Here is a 19,810-nt window from a genome sequence, read left to right as displayed (position 1 = left end):
CACCCCTCCCCCCTCCTCCAGGGTCCACAAGTTGCCCTTAAGTTGATTCCGACTTATGGCAACCCTATGTGTGTCAGAGTAGAACTGTGCTTAATAGGGCTTTCCATGGCTGATTTTTCAGAAGTAGATCTCCAGGCCTTTCTTCCCAGGTGCCTCTGGGTAGACTTGAACCTCCAACTATTTGATTAGCAGCTGACTGTGTTAACCTTTTGCATTACACAGGGAAGACTCCTCCAAGGTAAGGAAGGGGAAATGTTAAGCACTTCTTGCTTGACCAATACATTTTCTTTAAACAATCCTCTTCTTCCTGCCTGCTCAATCTCCAGCCTTCTCTTAAGTATAATCTGGAGATAAGTGATGGGCTAACAGTTACAGAACTAGATTTGTATCCTTTAGAAAGTTCTTTGGATGCATCCAACATGTCTGTTTTGAATGTGAAGGTACTTGTCTCTCTGAGCTCATTTAACATCCTGTCCATCAGTCATTGGGGGAGGGACAACTTGAAGGCATGGGTCTTGTTTCATTTTTTTGCAGATGGATATCCAGTTATGCCAGCACCATTTGTTAAAAAAGACTGTCTTTTCCCCCATTTAACTGTTTTGGGGCCTTTGTCAAATATCAACTGCTCATATGTAGATGGATTTATGTCTGGATTCTCAATTCTGTCCCATTGGTCCAGGTATCTGTTGTTGTACCAGTACCAGGCTGTTTTGACTACTGTGGCGGTATAATAGGTTCTAAAATCAGGTAAAGTAAGGGCTCCCACTTTGTTCTTCTTTTTCAGTAATGCCTTATTTATCCGGGGCCTCTTTCCATTCCATATGAAGTTGGTGATTTGTTTCTACATCTCATTAAAGAATGTCATTGGGATTTGGATCGGAATTGCATTAAATGTATAGATCGCTTTTGGTAGAATAGACATTTTTATAATGTTGTCTTCCTATCCACGAGCAAGGTATGTTCTTCCACTTATGTAAGTCTCTTCTGGTTTCTTGCAGAAGTGTACTGTAGTTTTCTTTGTGTAAGTCTTTTACGTCTCTGGTAAGATTTATTCCTAAGTATTTTATCTTCTTGGGAGCTACTGTAATGGCATTGATTTGGTGATTTCCTCTTCGATGTTCTTTTTTTGTGTGTAGAGGAATCCAACTGATTTCTGTATGTTTATCTTGTATCCCGATACTCTGCTGCACTCTTCTATTAGTTTCAGTAGTTTTCTGGAGGATTCCTTAGGATTTTCTGTGTATAAGACCATGTCACCTGCAAATAGAGATACTTTTACTTCTTCCTTGCCAATCTGGATGCCCTTTATTTCTTTATCTAGCCTAACTGCTCTGGCTAGGACTTCCAGCACAATGTTGAATAAGAGTGGTGATAAAGGGCATCCTTGTCTGGTTCCCGATCTCAGTGAGAATGTTTTCAGGCTCTCTCCATTTAGGGTGATGTTGGCTCTTGGCTTTGTATAAATGCCCTTTATTATGCTGAGGAATTTTCCTTCTATTCCTATTTTGCTGAGTTTTTATTAAGAATGAGTGTTGAACTTTGTCAAATGTCTTTTATGCATCAATTGATAAAATCATGTGATTCTTGTCTTTTGATTTACTTATATGGATTACATTAATTGTTTTTCTAATGTTGAACCATCCCTGCATACCTGGTATGAATCCCACTTGGTCATGGTGAATTATGTTTTTGATATGTTGTTGAATTCTATTGGCTAGAATTTTGTTGAGATTTTTGCATCAATGCTCATGAGGGATATAGGTCTATAATTTTCTTTTTTTGTGGTGTCTTTACCTGGTTTTGGTATCAGGGATATCATGGCTTCATAGAATGAGTTAGGTAGTATTCCGTCCTTTTCTATGCTCTGAAATACCTTTAGTAGTAGTGGTGTTAACTGTTCTCTGAAAATTTGGTAGAAGTCTGCTGTGAAGCCCTCCGGACCAGGGCTTTTTTTTTGTTGGGAGCTTTTGGATTACCTTTTCAATCTCTTCTTTTGTTATGGGTCTATTTAGTTGTTCTACCTCTGTTTGCGTTAGTTTAGGTAGGTAGTGTGTTTCTAGGAATTCATCCATTTCTTCTAGGTATAATTTTTTGTAGTAATCTGATATGATTCTTTTAATTTCAGTTGGGTCTGTTGTAATATTGCCCATCTCATTTCTTATTTGGGTTATTTGCTTCCTCTCCTGTTTTTCTTTTCTCCTTTTGGCCAGTGGTGTATAAATTTTGTTGATTTTTTCAAAAACCAGCTTTTGGTCTTGTTAATTCTTTCAATTGTTTTCTTGTTTTCTAGTTCATTTAGTTCAGCTCTAATTTTTATTATTTGTTTTCTTCTGGCACCTGTGGGTTTCTTTTGTTGCTCTCTTTCTATTTGTTCAAGCTGTAGGGATAATTCTTTGATTTTGGCCTTTTCTTCTTTTTGGATGTGTGCATTTATTGATATAAATTGACCTCTGAGCACCACTTTTGCTGTGTCCCAAAGGCTCTGATAGGAAGTGTTTTCATTTTCTTTGGATTCTCTGAATTCCTTCATTCCATCCTTAATGTCTTCTATAATCCAGTCTTTTTTGAACAGGGTATTATTCAGTTTCCAAGCATTTGATTTCTTTTCCCTGCTTTTCCTGTTATTGATTTCCACTTTCATGGCCTTATGGTCAGAGAAGATGCTTTGTAATATTTCAATGTTTTGGACTCTGCTAAGGCTTGCTTTATTACCTAATATGTGGTCTATTCTAGAGAATGTTCCATGTGCACTAGAAAAGAACGTGTACTTGATTGCTGATGGGTGGAGTGTTCTGTATATGTTGACTTCTGGTTGCTCTGCCCAGTATTCTAGTCTTGGGTTGATACCTGATATTACTGATTTCCTAACCAATGAACTCCCTTTAGTATTTCTTGTAGTTTTGGTTTGGTTTTTACAAATTCCCTCAACTTGTGTTTATCTGGAAATGTCTTAATTTCACCTTCATATATAAGAGACAGTTTTGCTGGATATATGATTCTTGGCAGGCAATTTTTTTCCTTCAATTTTTTAAATATGTCATCCCATTGCCTTCTTGCCTGCATGGTTTCTGCCAAGTAGTCCAAGCTTATTCTTATTGGCTCTCCTTTGTAGGTGACTTTTCATTTATCTCTGGCTGCTTTTATAATTCTCTCTTTATCTTTGGTCTTGGCAAGTTTGTTATAATATGTCTTGGTGACTTTCTTTTAACATCTACCTTATGTGGAGTTCGATGAGCATCTTGGATAGACATCTTCTCACCTTTCACAATATCAGGGAAGTTTTCTGCCAACAAATCTTCAACAATTTTCTCTGTATTTTCTGTTATCCCTCCTTGTTCTGGTACTCCAATCACTCGTAGGTTATTTCTCTTCATAGAGTCCCACATGATTCTTAAGGTTTCTTCATTTTTTAAAAATTCTTTTATCTGATTTTTCTTCAGATATATTAGTGCCAGGTGATTTATCTCCGAGTTCAGAAATTCTAGCTTCTACTTGCTCAATTCGGCTCCTCTGACTTTCTATTGAATTGTCTACTTCTGTAATTTTATTGTTAATCTTCTGAATTGCTGATTGCTATCTGTCTATGGATTTTTCCAGCTTATCAAACTTCTCATTATGTTCCTGAATAATCTTTCTAATTTCTTCAGTTGCTTTATCTGTGTGTTCCTTGGCTTGTTCTGCGTATTGCCTCATTTCCTTCCTGATGTCTTGAAGGGTTCTGTATATTAAACTTTTGTATTTTGCATCTGGTATTTCCAGGAATGCACTTCCATCTAGAAGATCCCTGGATTCTTTGTTTTGAGATCCTGTTGAGGTGATCATGGTCTATTTCTTTATGTGACTTGATATTGACTGTTGTCTCCGAGCCATCTAAAAGTTATTGTATTAGTTTATGCCTGCTTACTGTGTCATAGCTGCTTGCTTTGTTTTGTTTCGGTATACCCCTATGGGTTGCTTGAGTGAGCTAGCTTGATTATTTTCACCTTTGGAGCTCTGGTGTCCTGTCCCCAGCTGGCTAGAGGTGTTATCAGGTATATCAGTCTAGGAGCCCATTCACCTTTCTTGTATGAATTCAGCTCAGGTGTCCAGGTAGCTGATATCAAGTGTGTGGTACAGGCCCTGTCCTACAGTCTTAGAGGGGCAGGGGTGATTGGCATATATACCGGTATCTGACTGCAGCAGGGGGTCATGCTCTGAACAAGGCAGGGGACTGAGAACCGACCCCCAAGTGTCTCTGCGGAAAATGTGTCTCTGTTCCCTGGAGTGTGCTGGTGGGTGGGTTCTGCAGACAGACCATGGGCACCCAAAGTTTTGGGTTGTAAGGACAGGGAGGTACCAGTTATCTTTGGACCCCTGTCACAGGTGGCTGGGTGACCTGAGTGGAGCTACCAGTCCTTAGGTCCCTGATGTGGGTAGGTGAGGACCTTGTTTAATAGGCAAAGCAATTTCAAACGTCAAACACCCACCTCTCCACTGCACAGCTGAAATGGTTGGAGTTTGCCAACAGGGGACTATTCTTCCGAAATAGGCCCACACAGGTCCATGCAGAAGGGAAAGGTGCTCAAGGTCCATGGGCAGTTTATGCCTGGACAGGAGCCGCTTCTGTCCTGAGCTCCCCCAGTTAATGGAACTAGCAAATTATCTTTTCCTCCCAACTGCAAATTTTTTCCTTTCCCAAGGCTGGGAGGAGGGCTCTAGGTGCTCACCAGGGTCTATCTCAGGCGCAGGGATTCAGCCTCTGAAGCTGGCTTGGGGGTGGGGAGGCGTGGTAAAATATACGCAAGTACTTAATTTTTGCTGAGAGCACCATTCTCCTCAGGTTCCAGAGGTGTGAGTAGGCTGTGTGGCCGGCTGCTACTCCCTGAGGAAACTGCAGCCGAATGCTAGGACCAGCCCGCCGCCACCTCCGCCACTGCTCCAGGAATGGTGCCTGAGGGCTCCCCGTGATTCAGGTCCGGTAACTCCTCTCCACTTCTGAACGGTCTCTTCCTCCCCCTGCCCCTCCGTTCATTCTCTAAGTTTGCCTTTGATGCTCAGGGCTCCCAGCTTGTCACAAATATACTCGTTTCACTTGTTTTTTCAGGTCTTTGTTGTAAAGAGGGCTCGTCAGAAGCGTCTGTCTATTCCACCATCTGGGCTCCACCTCCTCCCTTCATTTTTTTAAAACTTATTTTTTTAACACTTGATGAATTTGTAGGAAGCGTCCAACTTTTGTTATAAATGCTGCAATAAATAAGCTGTTCATAAATCATATGCGCACAAGTAAACACAAGCCAGTTCTAATTAAACTAAGCATTAATAATGGTGTTGAATCATTAACTGTGTCTCAAACTACGCAGTTCAGTTCACATAGTTGCAAACAATTTCTTTAGAATCAAGTAGTAGATTGATAGTCTACATAATACTCAAAGGATACTTTGGTCAAGAGGAGGGAAGGCGTCTAGTTTACCAGCACACGCAGCACTAATGTAAAAGGCATACCTTAAACTGTTAAAGGAACATAAATCTTACTGACATCTTATATCAACATATTCATTGAATTACTGACATTTACTGAATAAAGAAAATCAAAGTTCTGCTATTAATATTTTGTTTTACAACAAATGAAAATATACGTTATATTAAAAAATAAATAAACGTAAAAACTCATGAAAAATTATCAGCATAGCCAAGTATAAACGGTTAATGTGTATAAACGGTTAATGTGTATAATCAAAAGAATACGGAAGTAAGTTAACTCTCAGGACACTTTCAAACAACAAGCATAACTAATAAATGGCAGAAATTGTGCACAGAGAACTTGAAACCCTGTTTCTTGAGGTATTTAAATGGACTAGAACTAAAAGCTAGAAAAATAAACTCAAAAGAACAATCCTTCTTTGGCAGAAGTCAACGCACAAAATGACCTAATAGATTTTTTTCTTTCAAAATTCCAGGATTCAATGAACACTGCCTCTAAGGGCCTCTTTTGTTAGATTTGTTTGTCAGTGTATGCATTAATTAGTTTGCTAAAAAACTGCATTGTTTGCAACAAAGAAAAACATGTTAGACAGGATTAGAATCAGTTAACATTCCCAGACACGTGACTTTGTTCTATATTCTAAGTCAGTTCTTTGGGATGTGATAGGGCCATTGCCTTTCACACACTGCCTAAATCTGAAAACGGTAGCGATTTAGCAGACTGGCATCTGTTGTTAACAGTTTTTGTAGTGCTGGGTTCATACTACTATGTAACATCTTTTTGTATGAATTAACCCAAAAATCTTGACAACCTATACATTTACAACCTATTTATGCTTACAATGTAGTGCAACTTCACCACTGACATTCTGTAAACCTATCAATCAAAAAATTGAGGTCATAAACGTTAAAACACCAATACTTGACTATTCTCTGTGTTTTTATAACTCTCTCTTTTAGGAGTCAGTCAAAGCTTCAACTCCAAAGAAATCTAGAGGTAGGAAAAATATACCTGCTATTCAAAAACAGGGAGCCCTGGTGGCACACTGGAGCCCTGGTGGAACAGCAGTTAAGAGCTCAGCTACTAGCCAAAAGGTCAGCAGTTCAAATCTACCAGCCGCTTCTTGGAAACCCTTGGGGCAGTTCTACTGTATCCTATAGGGTCACTATGAAACTGGATTTACTCGACAGCAACAGTTTTTTTTGTTTGTTTTGGCAGTACAGTGGTTAAGAGCTTGACTGGTAACCAAAAGATTGGCAGCTCAAATCCACCAGCTGCTCCTTTCTAACTCTATGAGGTGGTTCTACTCAGTTCTGTAGGGTCTCTATGAGTCCGAACAGACTCCATGGTGATGGGTTTAGTTTCAAAAATACAGAAGCATAAAACCAAATCAATTAAAATGGATCTTGGAAGTTTAGAACTAGGCACTTGATTTAGTTCAACTAATATGGATTTCATTTTACTTGGATCCACAATCAACAGCCATGGAAGCAGCAGTCAAGAAATCAAAAGATGCATTGCATTGGGCAAATCTGCTGCAAAGAACCTCTTCAAAGTGTTGAAGAGCAAAGATGTCACCCTGAAGACTAAGGTGCGCTTGACCCAAGCCATGCCATTTTCAATTACCTGATATGCATGTGAAAGCTGGACAATGAATAAGGAAGACCAAAGAAGAGTCGATGCCTTTGAATTGTGGTGTTGGCGAAGAATATTGAATATACCACGGACTGCCAAAAGAACGAACAAATCTGTCTTGGAAGAAGTGCGGCCAGAATGCTCCGTAGAGGCAAGGATGGCGAGACTGCGCCTTACACACTTTGGACATGTTGTCAGGAGGGATGAGTCCCTGGAGAAGGACATCATGCTTGGCAGAGTACAGGGTCAGTGGAAAAGAGGAAGACCCTCAACAAGGTGGATTGACACAGTGGCTGCAACAATGAGCTTAAGCATAATAACGATTGTAAGGATGGCGCAGGACTGGGGAGTGTTTCGTTCGGTCGTGCATGGGTCGCTATGAGTCGGAACCGACTGGACGGCAGCTAACAACAACAATATCTATGAACTGCAAACAATGATGCAAAATTCCTGCCAGAATACAGGAAAAGGCTGGGCCCACTGGTGAGGTAGACAGCACACTAGACTAGGAGTCAGAATACCTAGTTTCTCATTATGCTCTGCTTTTTCTGACCTTAGGGGGAGCCCTGGTAGGACAAGTGGTTAAGTGCTTGACTGCTAAAAGAAAGGTTGGTAGTTTGAATGCACCAGCCATTCCGGAGGACAAAAGATCTGGCAATCTGCTCCCGTAAAGATTACAGCCTAGAAAACCCTATGGGGCAGTTCTACTCTGTCACAGGGGGTTTCTATGAGTTGGAATCCACTCGACGGCACACAATAACGTTTCTGGCCTTAAGCAAGTCTAATAAGTTTCCTGATCTTTATTTTTTTGTCTGTAAAGTGAGGTTAATAGTTGCAACGCCTCCTTCATAGGAATGTTTTGAGGTTACAATTTAATGTTATGTAATTTGTTTGGCACTTTAAAAATGCAAAGTATTACTATCTTAGTTAAGCAAAGAAGTCCTTACTCAAGCCTGGATATGTTTCTTCTACAAACACCAGCACTAACCTTGCAACGCTGAAAACCATGGAAACCCTGAGTAATGCATTTGGCTTCACCTGTGTAAATTTTGCAGCACCATTTTAATTCTACCTTTTATTTTCAAAAGGAGCCCTGGTTGCTTAGTGGTTAAGCACTTGGCTGCTAACCTAAAGGTCAGCAGTTTGAACCCACCGGCCGCTCTGTGTGTGGGGTTGAGGGGAGGAGAATGTGGCAGTCTGCTTAGGTAAAGATTACAGCTTTGGAAACACTATAGAGCACTTCTACTCTGTCCTGTAGGGTCGCTATAAGTGGAAATTGACTTGATGGCAGTGGGTTTTATCTTCAAGGTTCAAAGAAACATGCATTACGGTTTCAGATTCCTGCACTAACATCCTGAACTAAAGCAAAACAATATAACTTTGTATCTGATTCAGCTAAAATGAATTGTATTTCACAAAATCATCCTTTAATGCAGAGGTGGAATGCTAACACCTGCCGAGCGTTCATGCTGTGCAAATCCCTCCTTGTGCTCATGCCAGGAGATGCCTAAATGTGTTGACATCTTTGTCAGTCACATAAAAGATATTGTGGGATCTTTGGCCTAGAACATCCTAGCAAGTGCTCCTTCTTCTCTCTAGACTTATAAGGAGTCAAATAGAATCTGATTTCTCTAATCCCAGATCCACTAAAGAGCCCTGGTGGTGCAACAGTTAAGCTCTCAGCTGCTAACCTTGGGAGAAAATCCTAGTGACCTGCTTCTGTACTACAGCCTAGAAAACCCTATGAAGCAGATCTACTCTGTCACACTGAGTTACTAAGAGTCAAGATCACCCTGATGGCACCCAACGACGATCCCATATCCTAGGTTTCTTAGGGATTCGTAAAGCAAATAACCATCTACAGTCAAAATTAAAAAAAAAAAAATTTTTTTTTTCACACTAAGGCATAGATTGTAAACGCAATTGGTCAAATATCAGTTCTACACATAAACATAAAGAACAAGTGAATTGGTTCTTTTTAGCTTAAATATTTGAATAGTCATATTAACTGGTCTTCCTTGTAGGCACATGGATATTATCCTATCACTGACAGCGTTGTACTTCAGGGTAGAAATGTTCCTTTTGACAACGAATGCATTCTTCACCCTCCTTTCGAATCGTTCAAGTTGTCATTCCCGGCATAGTAGACCACATGATTATCTGATTCAAAATGACCAGTAACAGTCCATTTCAGCTCACTAATGCCTAGGATATTGACGTTTATGTATTCCATTTCATTTCTGACGATTTCCAATTTTCCTAGATTCATACTTCATACATTCCAGGTTCCAATTATTAATGAATGTTTGCAGCTATTTCTTCTCATTTTGAGTCATACCACAACAGCAAATGAAGTCCCAAAAGATTGACTCCATCCATGTCATTAAGGTCAACTAGCTCTTCCCAGTCATCTTTTGAGTGCCTTCCAGCCTGAGCCACCTTCCTGCACTAGATCAAACAATGCTCTGCTATCAACGACTAAGGCCAAAGACGAAGAAATTAAAGATTTTTCCCAACTCCTACAGTCCGAAATTGATCGAACATGCAATCAGGATGCATTGATAATTACTGGTGATTGGAATGTGAAAGTTGGAAACAAAGAAGAATCGGTGGTTGGAAAATATGGCCTTGGTGATAGAAATGATGCCAGAGATCGAATGACAGAATTTTGCAATACCGACAACTTCTTCATTGCAAATACCTTTTTTCAACAACATAAATGGCAACTATATACATGGACCTTGCCAGATGGCATACACAAGAATTGAATTGACTGCATCTGCGGAAAGAGATGACGGAAAAGCTCAATGTCATCAGTCAGAGCAAGGCCAGGGGCCGACTGTGGAACAGACCATCAATTGCTCTATGCCAGTTCAAGATGAAGCTGAATAAAATTAGAACAAGTCCATGAGAATCAAAGTACGACCTTGTGTATATTCCACCTGAATTTAGAGACGATCTCAAGAATAGATTTGACACATTGAACACTAATGACCAAAGACCAGAGGAGTTTGGAAGGACATCATGGACATCATACATGAAGAAAGTAAAAGGTCATTAAAAAGACAGGAAAGAAAGAAAAGACCAAAATGGATTTCAGAAAAGACTCTAAAATTTGCTCTTGAACTTCAAGTAGCTGAAGCTAAAGGAAGAAATGATGACATAAAAGAGCTGAACAGAAGATTTCAAAGGGCGGCTTGAGAAGACAAAGTAAAGTATTATGACATGTGCAATGACCCGGAGATAGAAAACCAAAAGGGAAGAACACACTTGGCATTTCTCAAGCTGAAAGAGCTGAAGAAAAAAATCAAGCCTCAAGCAAAGGATTCTACAGGGGAAATATCAAACAACGCAGGAAGCATAGAAAGAAGATGGAAGGAATACACAGTCACTGTACCTCAAAGAATTGATTGACATTCAGCCATTTCAAGGGGTAGCATGTGATCAGGAACCAATGGTAATGAAGGAAGAAGTCCAAGTTGCACTGAGGCATTGGCAAAAAACAAAGCTCCACGAACTGATGGAATACCAATTGAGATGTTCCAACAAACAGATGCACAGCTGCAAGTGCTCACTCGTCTATGCCAAGACAGCTGCCTGGCCAACCGACTGGTAAAGATCCATATTTATGCCTATTCCAAAGAAAGGTGACCCAGCCAAATGCAGAAACTATCAAACAATATCATTAATATCACATGCAAGTAAAATTTTGCTGAAGATCTTCAAAATCGGTTGCAGCAGTACATTGACAGGGAAGAGCCAGAAATTCAAGCCAGGTTCAGAAGAGGACCTGGAACCAGAGATATCATTGCTGATGTCAGATGGATCCTGGCTGAAAGCAGAGAATACCAGAAAGATGTTTACCTGTATTTTATTGACTATGAGAAGGCATTTAACTGTGTGGATAACAACAAATTATGGATAACATTACAAAGGATGAGAATTCCAGAACACTTAATTGTGCTCATGAGGAATCTGTACACAGATCAAGAGGCAGTCGCTTAAACAGAACAAGGGGATACTGCATGGTTTAAAATCAGGAAAGGTGTGCGGTCAGGATTGTATTCTTTCACCATATTTATTCAATCTGTATGCTAAGCAAATAATCGGAGAAGCTGGACTATATGAAGAAGAATAGGGCATCAGGATTGGTGGAATACTCATTAACAGTTTGCATTATGCAGATGACACAACCTTGCTTGCTGAAAGTGAAGAGGATTTGAAACATTGATGAAGATCAAAGACTACAGCCTTCAGTATGGATTACACCTCAACATAACGAAAACAAAAGTCTTCACAATTGGACCAATAAGCAACATCAGGATAAACAGAGAAAATGTTGAAGTTGTCAAAGATTTCATTTTACTTGGATCCACAATCAACATGAACGGAAGCACAGTTAAGAAATCGAAGGATGCACTACATTCGGCAAATATGCTGCAAAAGACCTTTTTACAGTGTTAAAAAGTAAAGATGTCACCGTGAAGACTAACAGGCACCTGACCCAAGCCATAGTATTTTCAGTCACCTCATATGCATGTGAAAGCTGGACGATGAATAAGCAAGACTGAAGAAGAATTGATGCCTTTGAATTGTGGTGTTGGTGAAGAATACTGAATATACCAGAGACTGGTAAAAGAACAAAAAAATCTGTCTTGGAAGAAGTACAACCAGAATGCTCCTTAGAAGCAAAGATGGGGAGACTTTGTCTCACATATTTTGGACATGTTATCAGGAGGGATTAGTCCCTGGATAAGAACGTCATGCTTGTTGTCTTAGTCATCTCGTGCTGCCATAACAGAAATACCACAAGTGGATGGCTTTAACAAAGAGAAATTTATTTTCTCACAGTCTAGTAGGTTACAAGTCCAAATTCAGGGCGCTGGCTCCAGGAGAAGGCTTTCTCTCTCTGTCGGCTCTGGAGGAAGGTCCTTATCTTCAATCTTCCCCTGGTCAAGATGCTTCTCAGGCATAGGGACCCCAGGCCCAAAGGACATGCTCTGCTCCCAGTGCTGCTTTCTTGGTGGTATGAGGTCCCCTGCTCTCTGCTTGCTTCCCTTTCCTTTTATATCTTGAGAGATAAAAGGTGGTGCAGGCCATAAAAAAAAAAATACCCCAGGGAAACTCCCTTTACCTTGGATCAGGGAGGTGACCTGAGTAAGGCTGGTGTTACAATCCCACCCTAATCCTCTCAGCATAAAATTACAGTCACAAAATGGAGGACAACCACACAATACTGGGAATCATGGCCTAACCAAGTTGACACATATTTTGGGGGGTACACAATTCAATCCATGACATTTGGTAAAGTAGAAGGTTAGCGAAAAAGAGGAGGACCCTCAACGAGATGGATTGACTCAGTGGCTGCAACAATGGGCTCAAGTGTAACAATTGTGAGGATGGTGCAGGACTTGCCAGTCTTTTGTTCTGTTGTACACAAGGTCGCTATGAGTCGGGACTGACTCGATGGCAACTAACAACAACAACAACTTAAATATTGGACTATTTTTAAAGACAGTAGTGGAATTTTACAAGTATTTCACCATTTTTCAATCACAAAAGCCATGTGTTTTTCAGTACTACTTCTCTGGATTATTGCTTGATGTAAAGTAATTTTCTCCGAAACTTTGTCTTCCCTTCTCCTCTTCTTGAACTTCTTCCTGTATTTTTTGGATCATGACTAACTTTTTAAAATTTTCTTTCTCTCATTAGTCACTGTACACAGGAAAATTATTTTGCAAAATAACTTTTGCACAGAAAAGGCCTGGTCTACTTGAGCATTGTGTTCTTTTAAAGAGGTACCTAAAGGGGATCAAATGGACAACAGCAACTCAAAAGAATAGATAGAAAACTAAGAGGACAGTGAGTTTATGTTAATGGGCAAGGAACAATTCGAAAGGAGGGTGAGAATGGTTGTACAACTTGAAGAATATAATCAGTGTCACTGAATTCGAACATGTAGAAATTGTTGAATTGGTGTATGTACTGCTGAGTATATTCTCAACAACAGAAATAATTTTTTTTTTTTTAAAGCACGGCCTATGTGACAACAGAGAAAAATTTACATGATATGCTATCTTGTATTAATAAGATGATCTAGTTTCTAAGTTATTTTAAGGTATATAAGTAATCCACTTTTAGAAGTAATGTCATAATTCAGCTTTTTGAGTTTGAGAGGATTAATCCAATGTAATTGGCACTTGAAACTTACTGTTATATATAGAAAGACTGATTCTGCTTTGGCTTTGCATTCACCCTTGACTTTGTGAATCACAGACTAGGTCTCATGATGAAAAATTTGCAAATGCTTGCAAAGTTATGTTTATGAATCAGAGCTTCCCAACCATTTAATTGTGAAGCATTTTTAAGATTTGAGTTGCCTCTAACAGGTCTAATCCAATTTCAGTGACCTTAGTTGTATGGGCACTGACATGCACTACCAAATGTGTTACAGAGGCTCAGGACAGCCCATTAGTAAAGATTTTTACCATATGTTAAGAGTTGAGAGCATTTGAACAGCTGTTGGTGGTGGGGGAGGGGGAGTTACAACACAAAGACTGCCCATATTTACAACTGTAAAATGAGGTGAGCAGCCACAGTTTCCTCCTGCCCTTAAATAGAATGATAATATTGTATAGAAAATAGAGGATGACTGAATAATGATGTCTATCATGGAAGGTCCCAGATTCCCACCCTCCAATATGGTAACCAAACCCCCTTGGGTGTAAGGCTGACCGTTCCACTGGGTTTCTGGGGCGAGGCATCAGTTATTTAAAGGAATTGTGGTTACCAAGCAGGTAAAGGCAAATAGAGAAAGCTCTTCTTTTCCATGTTCCTGTGCAGGTTGAGTTGGAATCGACTTGACGGCAATGGGTTTTTTTTTTTTTTTTTTTCATTTATACAGTTTGAGAGAAGATCACTCAAAGAAGCAGGCAACCTGAAACACCAAAAGCTATAGCCAACCCAAACACTCAAGGTGGCCACATTTGATAAACAATTCTTCATTTATGTACAGAAACAATTTACTCCTAAGCCCAGACCTCTCAGTTAGGTTAGTAACACTACGCTCAGTTCTCTAGTTCTTCACTTCCCTAGTTTTATTTCTTATTAATAAAAATAAGAAAATAAAATGTCTGGCACAAACTAAGTTATGATCATAATTGGTTACTGAAGAAAGCTATAAGTTGGTTTTAATTCTTAGCACACACCTCTTATGATCAAATGACTGTTTTTGACTTCCTTTCATAAGTGTTTTTTTTCACTGAGGTAAATATATACGTAACAAAGCATTTATCATTTCAACAGTCTTCACAGATACAGTTCAATGACATTAATGATGTGCATCATGTTGTTCAACCATTGTCTTTATCTGCTCCCAAATTTTCCCATCACCCTTAACAGAAGCTCAGCGTCCCCTGAGCACTGAGTCTTCCTTTCCCCCTCCCTCCTACCCGCCCCTGGTAAACACCAATAAAGTTTGGTCTTTATGGATTTGCCTATTCTAAATATTACATGTAACTGGGATTCGTACAATACTCGTCCATTTGTGACTTTCACTCAGCATAATGTTTTCAAGGTCCATCCATGTTGTAGCATGTATCGGGACTTCATTTCTCTTCTCTCATAAGGTTTTAAACCCATTTCAAATTATTAGACCGTCTCAGGTTCAATGAACTGACAGGGAAGAGAAATAAATTCTTGTATACAAATGGCAAACATTTTTAACTCTCATTACTCTATAGTTCTAAAATCAAATGAAGTTACTCATTACTGAAACTCACTAGATGGAATACTGGCCAAAATTAATTTTTTATCTTTTTTTTCCCTCTCCTTTTTTTTCATCACCAAAGTCTCCAAAGATGTTCTTATTCTTATGTTAGGCCTGATTAACTAGCTTTGCATCTATGAGCCTTGCTGGAGGGCCACGTACTGTGTCTGCAATGTCAACCCCCTCTGGCCCCCAAGCCTGTTGTCTTCCCCCTACAAGTCCACAGACTGTACTCAAGTCTTCTCCTTTCCATCACTTAGCTGTATATCACTGACAATCACTCCCCTTGAGTCTATCCCATTCACGCATGTGCCTCTATTAAATCTCCACCTCAATTCATTAAACCGTAAAATGTACTTACCACTTTTATACACATGCTCTTTATTGTACATGATTTTTTTTTTTTTATTCAGTTGCCCATTCTGTATGCATTCATATTAAAATATAAGCTCCTAGGCAAGAATTTGCTGAGGACATAGCCTGTCATGGTGCCATACACAGAAAATCTTTTTTTGTTGTTGTTGTTTGTTTTTTTTATAAAGATGATAGCAATACATATGTAAAACATAAGTAGAAAGGTTTTTAAAGAACAAAAACAAACTTAAGAAATCTCACTCAGTCCTTGGATCATGCCTAGAATACAATCATCCTAATCTTGGTGGTGCAGTGGTTAAGAGCTCCACTGCTAACCAAAAAGTTGGTAGTTTGAGTTCACCAGCTGCTCTTTGGAAACCCTATGGAGCAGTTCTGTTCTATCCTATAGGGCTGCTATGAGTCAGAGTTGACTTGATGGCAATGGAGAATCTGGGAAAAATAACTCCCAAGGGATCAAATTGCCTTAGAACAACCTCTTAAGTCAGAGAGCAGAAATGGAGTCTCCTGTATTACAGAAGTACGGTGGGCTCATGTTAAAGCACCCCTGACCTACAAAATGCATGATCAACCAAAACTCCACATGGGACAGGGAAGAGCTGGAAAAGAAAGACCGTTTGTTCTCATAATTGTCTCCATTTTCTCACTAAAGAAAACTGAGTGTGTTCTTCAGCTGAAATTACAGGCATGAGCAAGCCAAAAATAGGATATCTAACTGTCTAAGAAGGGGATTGCTCAGTTTTTCACTGGGATGCATTTGTATTTCTTAATGCAAAACGTAGTGTTTCCGCTCAGCTACGGATTAACCACAGTGGAAAATTTTGTTGGTGAAGAAAGCTTTCCATTTACGCACTATTTCCTCTAAATGAAATCGTGGTCTGGGATGGGTTGTGGGTAAGCACATGCCTCTCATTTGAAATTCTGAATCATGGCTTTATGTCTTCCAAGAGATCAGATTGCGTTATAGGAAGCTCCTCATTCCAAGATGGTAGACGGCAGGGCTACTTTCCCACCCTTCACTTTCGTCTGAGGAAGCTGCTCTTCAGCTGTTAATGTCCTTGCGGTTTTCCAACGTGTAAGATCAGGAAAATAAAACACTCAACGTGGTATAATCTCTACGCCTTCAGCTTCAGAAGGAGCAGGCAGCTAATTATCCTTAATTTGCATAAGAATAAGTCATTAGGGTGCTCTGGCAGTTTAATGAAAGAATGCCTTTAAGTTTATATGATTTATTACTCCTAGAAGCTTTCGTTTCCTCAAGAAACAAAATAATATGAGCCTTCTGCCTTTAGGAGCAACTAGGCAGTTCTCCCTCCCCTATCCCACCTTAGGCAACTAACTAGTCCTGCATCTCCCTCCTTCACTACAGACAGACTGCAGGAAACCCCCATTTACAGCCAGGTACACCCCCACCTACACCGAGACCTCCTCTCCAAAATCCCCGACACCCTGTGCATCTTAGAAATTGAGAAAAGCTGCCTCTTCCTTTCCAGACTTCAAAACAAGAGAAGCGGGAGCTGTGAGCGGCCTTTTATCTCCACTTTCAAACGCCCCTGTGAAAAACCTTGAGAAGGCACATCAGAAATCCGAAAAGAATGGAAGGTTCAAAAAAATATTAAAAAACGTTTGCTTGGAGACGAACTGTGGTGGTCCTTCTCCGTCCCGTTTCTGCTAATTGTTTCTTCTCCTTTCTCTGAGAAATCGCGTGTTGAATCCTTACACTCACTTTTGTAAAATACAGACAAAATCATAGTTACCTTCATGGTTCCTCTGGCGGTGAGGACAGCTGTAGCAGAGCCGCAGGGCAAATCCGACCGGTCTCAGCCGCCTGCCGAGCGGCCCCGGTGCGTGGCTGGCGAGCGCGGTCCGGCTGGCGAGCGCGGTGGCGGCTGCGGGGATGGCCTGGGCAGTGGCTGGGGCGGCGGCTGCCACACGTGGCGGCAGGGATTGCAGACGAGCCTCCACGCAGCCGAGACCTCCGATTGCGTCAGCAGGAAGAGACTGAGGCTGTGTTTCCCCTAGACCGCCCGCAGAGGGTAGAGCCTTTCGCACCACCAAGACGCAGACCAGAGCCCAGCCCGGAGCCTCGCCCACCACTCACTCCTGGAGGTGCCAGTGTTTCAAGCAAGTTACCACATTTCCCTGGAATTAGTGCCTGTGAGTGTGTCTCCCAGTGCAGGACTACCATGTATCATTTACTTGGGGATGTCAAGAAGAAGGAAACAGGTCACGGATCAAATTTGATTTCAATTCCGTCCTGACCTGGCTGCCTACCTCTAGACTCCTGCCCACCTCACTTCTGGCAACTTCCAAAGTAGCTTTCCCGCCCGCACATACGACCCTAGCACACTCTGCTCAAAATTATACAGTGGATCCTCATTGTCTAAAGAATTTTTTTTTTTAATGGAAGCGTTGAATAATCTAGAACATGTACCTGATTTTTTAAAGTTTGCCAGCAGTGTTTCTCCCACCCCTGTCTCCGGTCCCCCAGTACACCTTTAGATGAAATCATTTTTTGCCAATTTCTTACATACCTAGGAAAAAATTTAATTCTTTGATTTAATATATAAAATTCTTTTTTATTTGCACATTGCCTGCTAGGTGATTTAATCCTGTGTGTGTTCCTTCACCACCTCTACACAGAAGCTCCAGCCAGCATTGCTACTTTTCCATGCTCATCTTCTAGGGCAGGCTCCGAGACTTTGCCTCAGCTGCTCCTTCTGCCTGAAGTGCTTGGCCCCAGCTCCCTCTCTGTCCATCTGACAAACTCCTATTTTTAAAAGCTTCAAATGAAGCCTTTGCTGTGAAGTTCTCACGACTCCCTGAAGCAGAATTAAGCCCTTCATTGATGCACTGCCCTTTGTCCTTTTCCTTTTTAAAAATCAGTTTTCTTAAATTTCATAAAACTGTTTGTTTGTACAGATGTTACCTCAATAGATTAAGAGATTCCTGAGGGCAGACCCTTTGTCATATGCATCTCCCATTCCCGGTGGCCTAGCTTGGAAGAGAATATTGGGTAGGTGAATAATTGAATCACTCACTTGACAAATTTATTGAGTTCCTACAAGCCAGATGTTTCATTTCATTTTTTACTATTTCCAGTTTTCCTACATTCATACTTCGTACATTCCAGATTTCGATGATTAATGGATGTTTGCAGCTGTTTCCTCTAATTTTCAGTCGTGCCACATCAGCAAATGAAGGTCCCAAAAGCTTTATTCTATCCACGTCATTAAGCTCCACTCTACTTCGAGGAGGCAACTGTTCCCCAGTCGTCTTTTAAGTGCCTTCCAACCTGGGGGGCTCATCTTCTGGCACTCTATCAGACAATGTTCCACTGCTATTCATAATGCTTTTCAGAAGTAGACTGCTGGGTCCTTCTTCCTAGTCTGGAAGCTCAGCTGAAACCTGTCCTCCATGGGGGACCCTGCTGGAATCTGACCACCAGTGGCATAGCTTCCAGCATCACAGCAACATGCAAGCCCCCACAGTACAACAAACGGACAGACACGCATAAACATCGATATCCTAGGCATTAGTGAGCTGAAATGGACTGATACTGGGCATTTTGCCTTGGACAATTATATAGTCTATTATGCTGGGAATGACAACTTGAAGAGGAATGGTGTTGTATTCATTGTCAAAAAGATGGCACAGAACCAGACAGTGTTTTGTTCTGTTGTGCATACCATCGCTATGAGTTGGAACCGACTCAATGGCACCTGACAACAACAAGCCAGACACTGTACTAAATGCTAGGGATAGAGTGGTAAACAACAACAAAAAAAGTTCCTACCCTCGTGGATCTTCATTTTTATGCAGGAGATAGAAAATAAGCAATTAAATCATGTAGCAAAATGTCAACAGATGGGTAGATGGATAAATAAAACATGGTACAACCATTTAATGGGATACTATTTAGCAATAAAAAAGAACATAGTACTGATACATGCTACAACATGGATGAATCTTGAAAACGTTATTATTGTTGAGAGGTACCATCCATTTGGTTCTGACTCATAGTGACCCTACGTATAATAGAATGAAACAGTGCCAGGTCCTGCGCCATCCTCAAAATCATTGTTATGCTTAGGCCCGTTGTTGCAGCCACTGAGTCAGTGCATCTCATTGAGGGTCTTCCTCTTTTTTGCTGACCTTCTGCCTTACCAAGCACGATGTCTTTCTCCAGGGACTCATCCCTCCTGATAACATGTCCAAAATATGTGAGACAAAGTCTTGCCATCCTTTCTTCAAGGAGCATTCCAGCTGTACTTCTTCCAAGGCAGACTTGTTTGTTCTTCTGGCAGTCCATGGTATATTCAATATTCTTTGCCAACACTATAATTCAAAGGTTTCAATTATTCTTCGGGCTTCCTTACTCACTGTCCAGCTTTCACATGCATATCAGGTAATTGAAAATAGCATGGCTTGGGTCAGGTGCCCCTTAGTCCTCAAAGTGACATCTTTGCTTTTCAACACTTTAAAGACATCTTCTGCAGCAGATTTTGCCCAATGCAATATGTCAGTTGATTTCTTGACTGCTGCTTCCATGGACATTGATTGTGGATCCAAGT

The 19,810-nt window shown here is 40.6% G+C and overlaps 1 protein-coding gene across 1 annotated transcript in view; it reads right to left on the bottom strand.

Annotated features, from left to right (window-relative positions):
- Nucleotides 1–17,125, bottom strand: part of BCAT1 (branched chain amino acid transaminase 1) — a 111,212-nt gene extending 94,087 nt beyond the window's left edge. Inside the window, exon 1 of the mRNA XM_003405356.4 lies at nt 16,994–17,125. Within this exon, the coding sequence (XP_003405404.2) occupies nt 16,994–16,999 (6 nt within the window). The 5' untranslated portion in view covers nt 17,000–17,125. The remainder of the gene's footprint in view (nt 1–16,993) is intronic.
- Between the last annotated feature and the right edge of the window lie 2,685 nt (nt 17,126–19,810).

This window comes from Loxodonta africana, chromosome 4 (assembly GCF_030014295.1).
Source record: "Loxodonta africana isolate mLoxAfr1 chromosome 4, mLoxAfr1.hap2, whole genome shotgun sequence".
Classification (NCBI taxonomy): Eukaryota; Metazoa; Chordata; class Mammalia; order Proboscidea; family Elephantidae; genus Loxodonta; species Loxodonta africana.
Note: the sequence above shows the minus strand (reverse complement) of the source record. Positions and strands in the feature narration are given on the sequence as shown.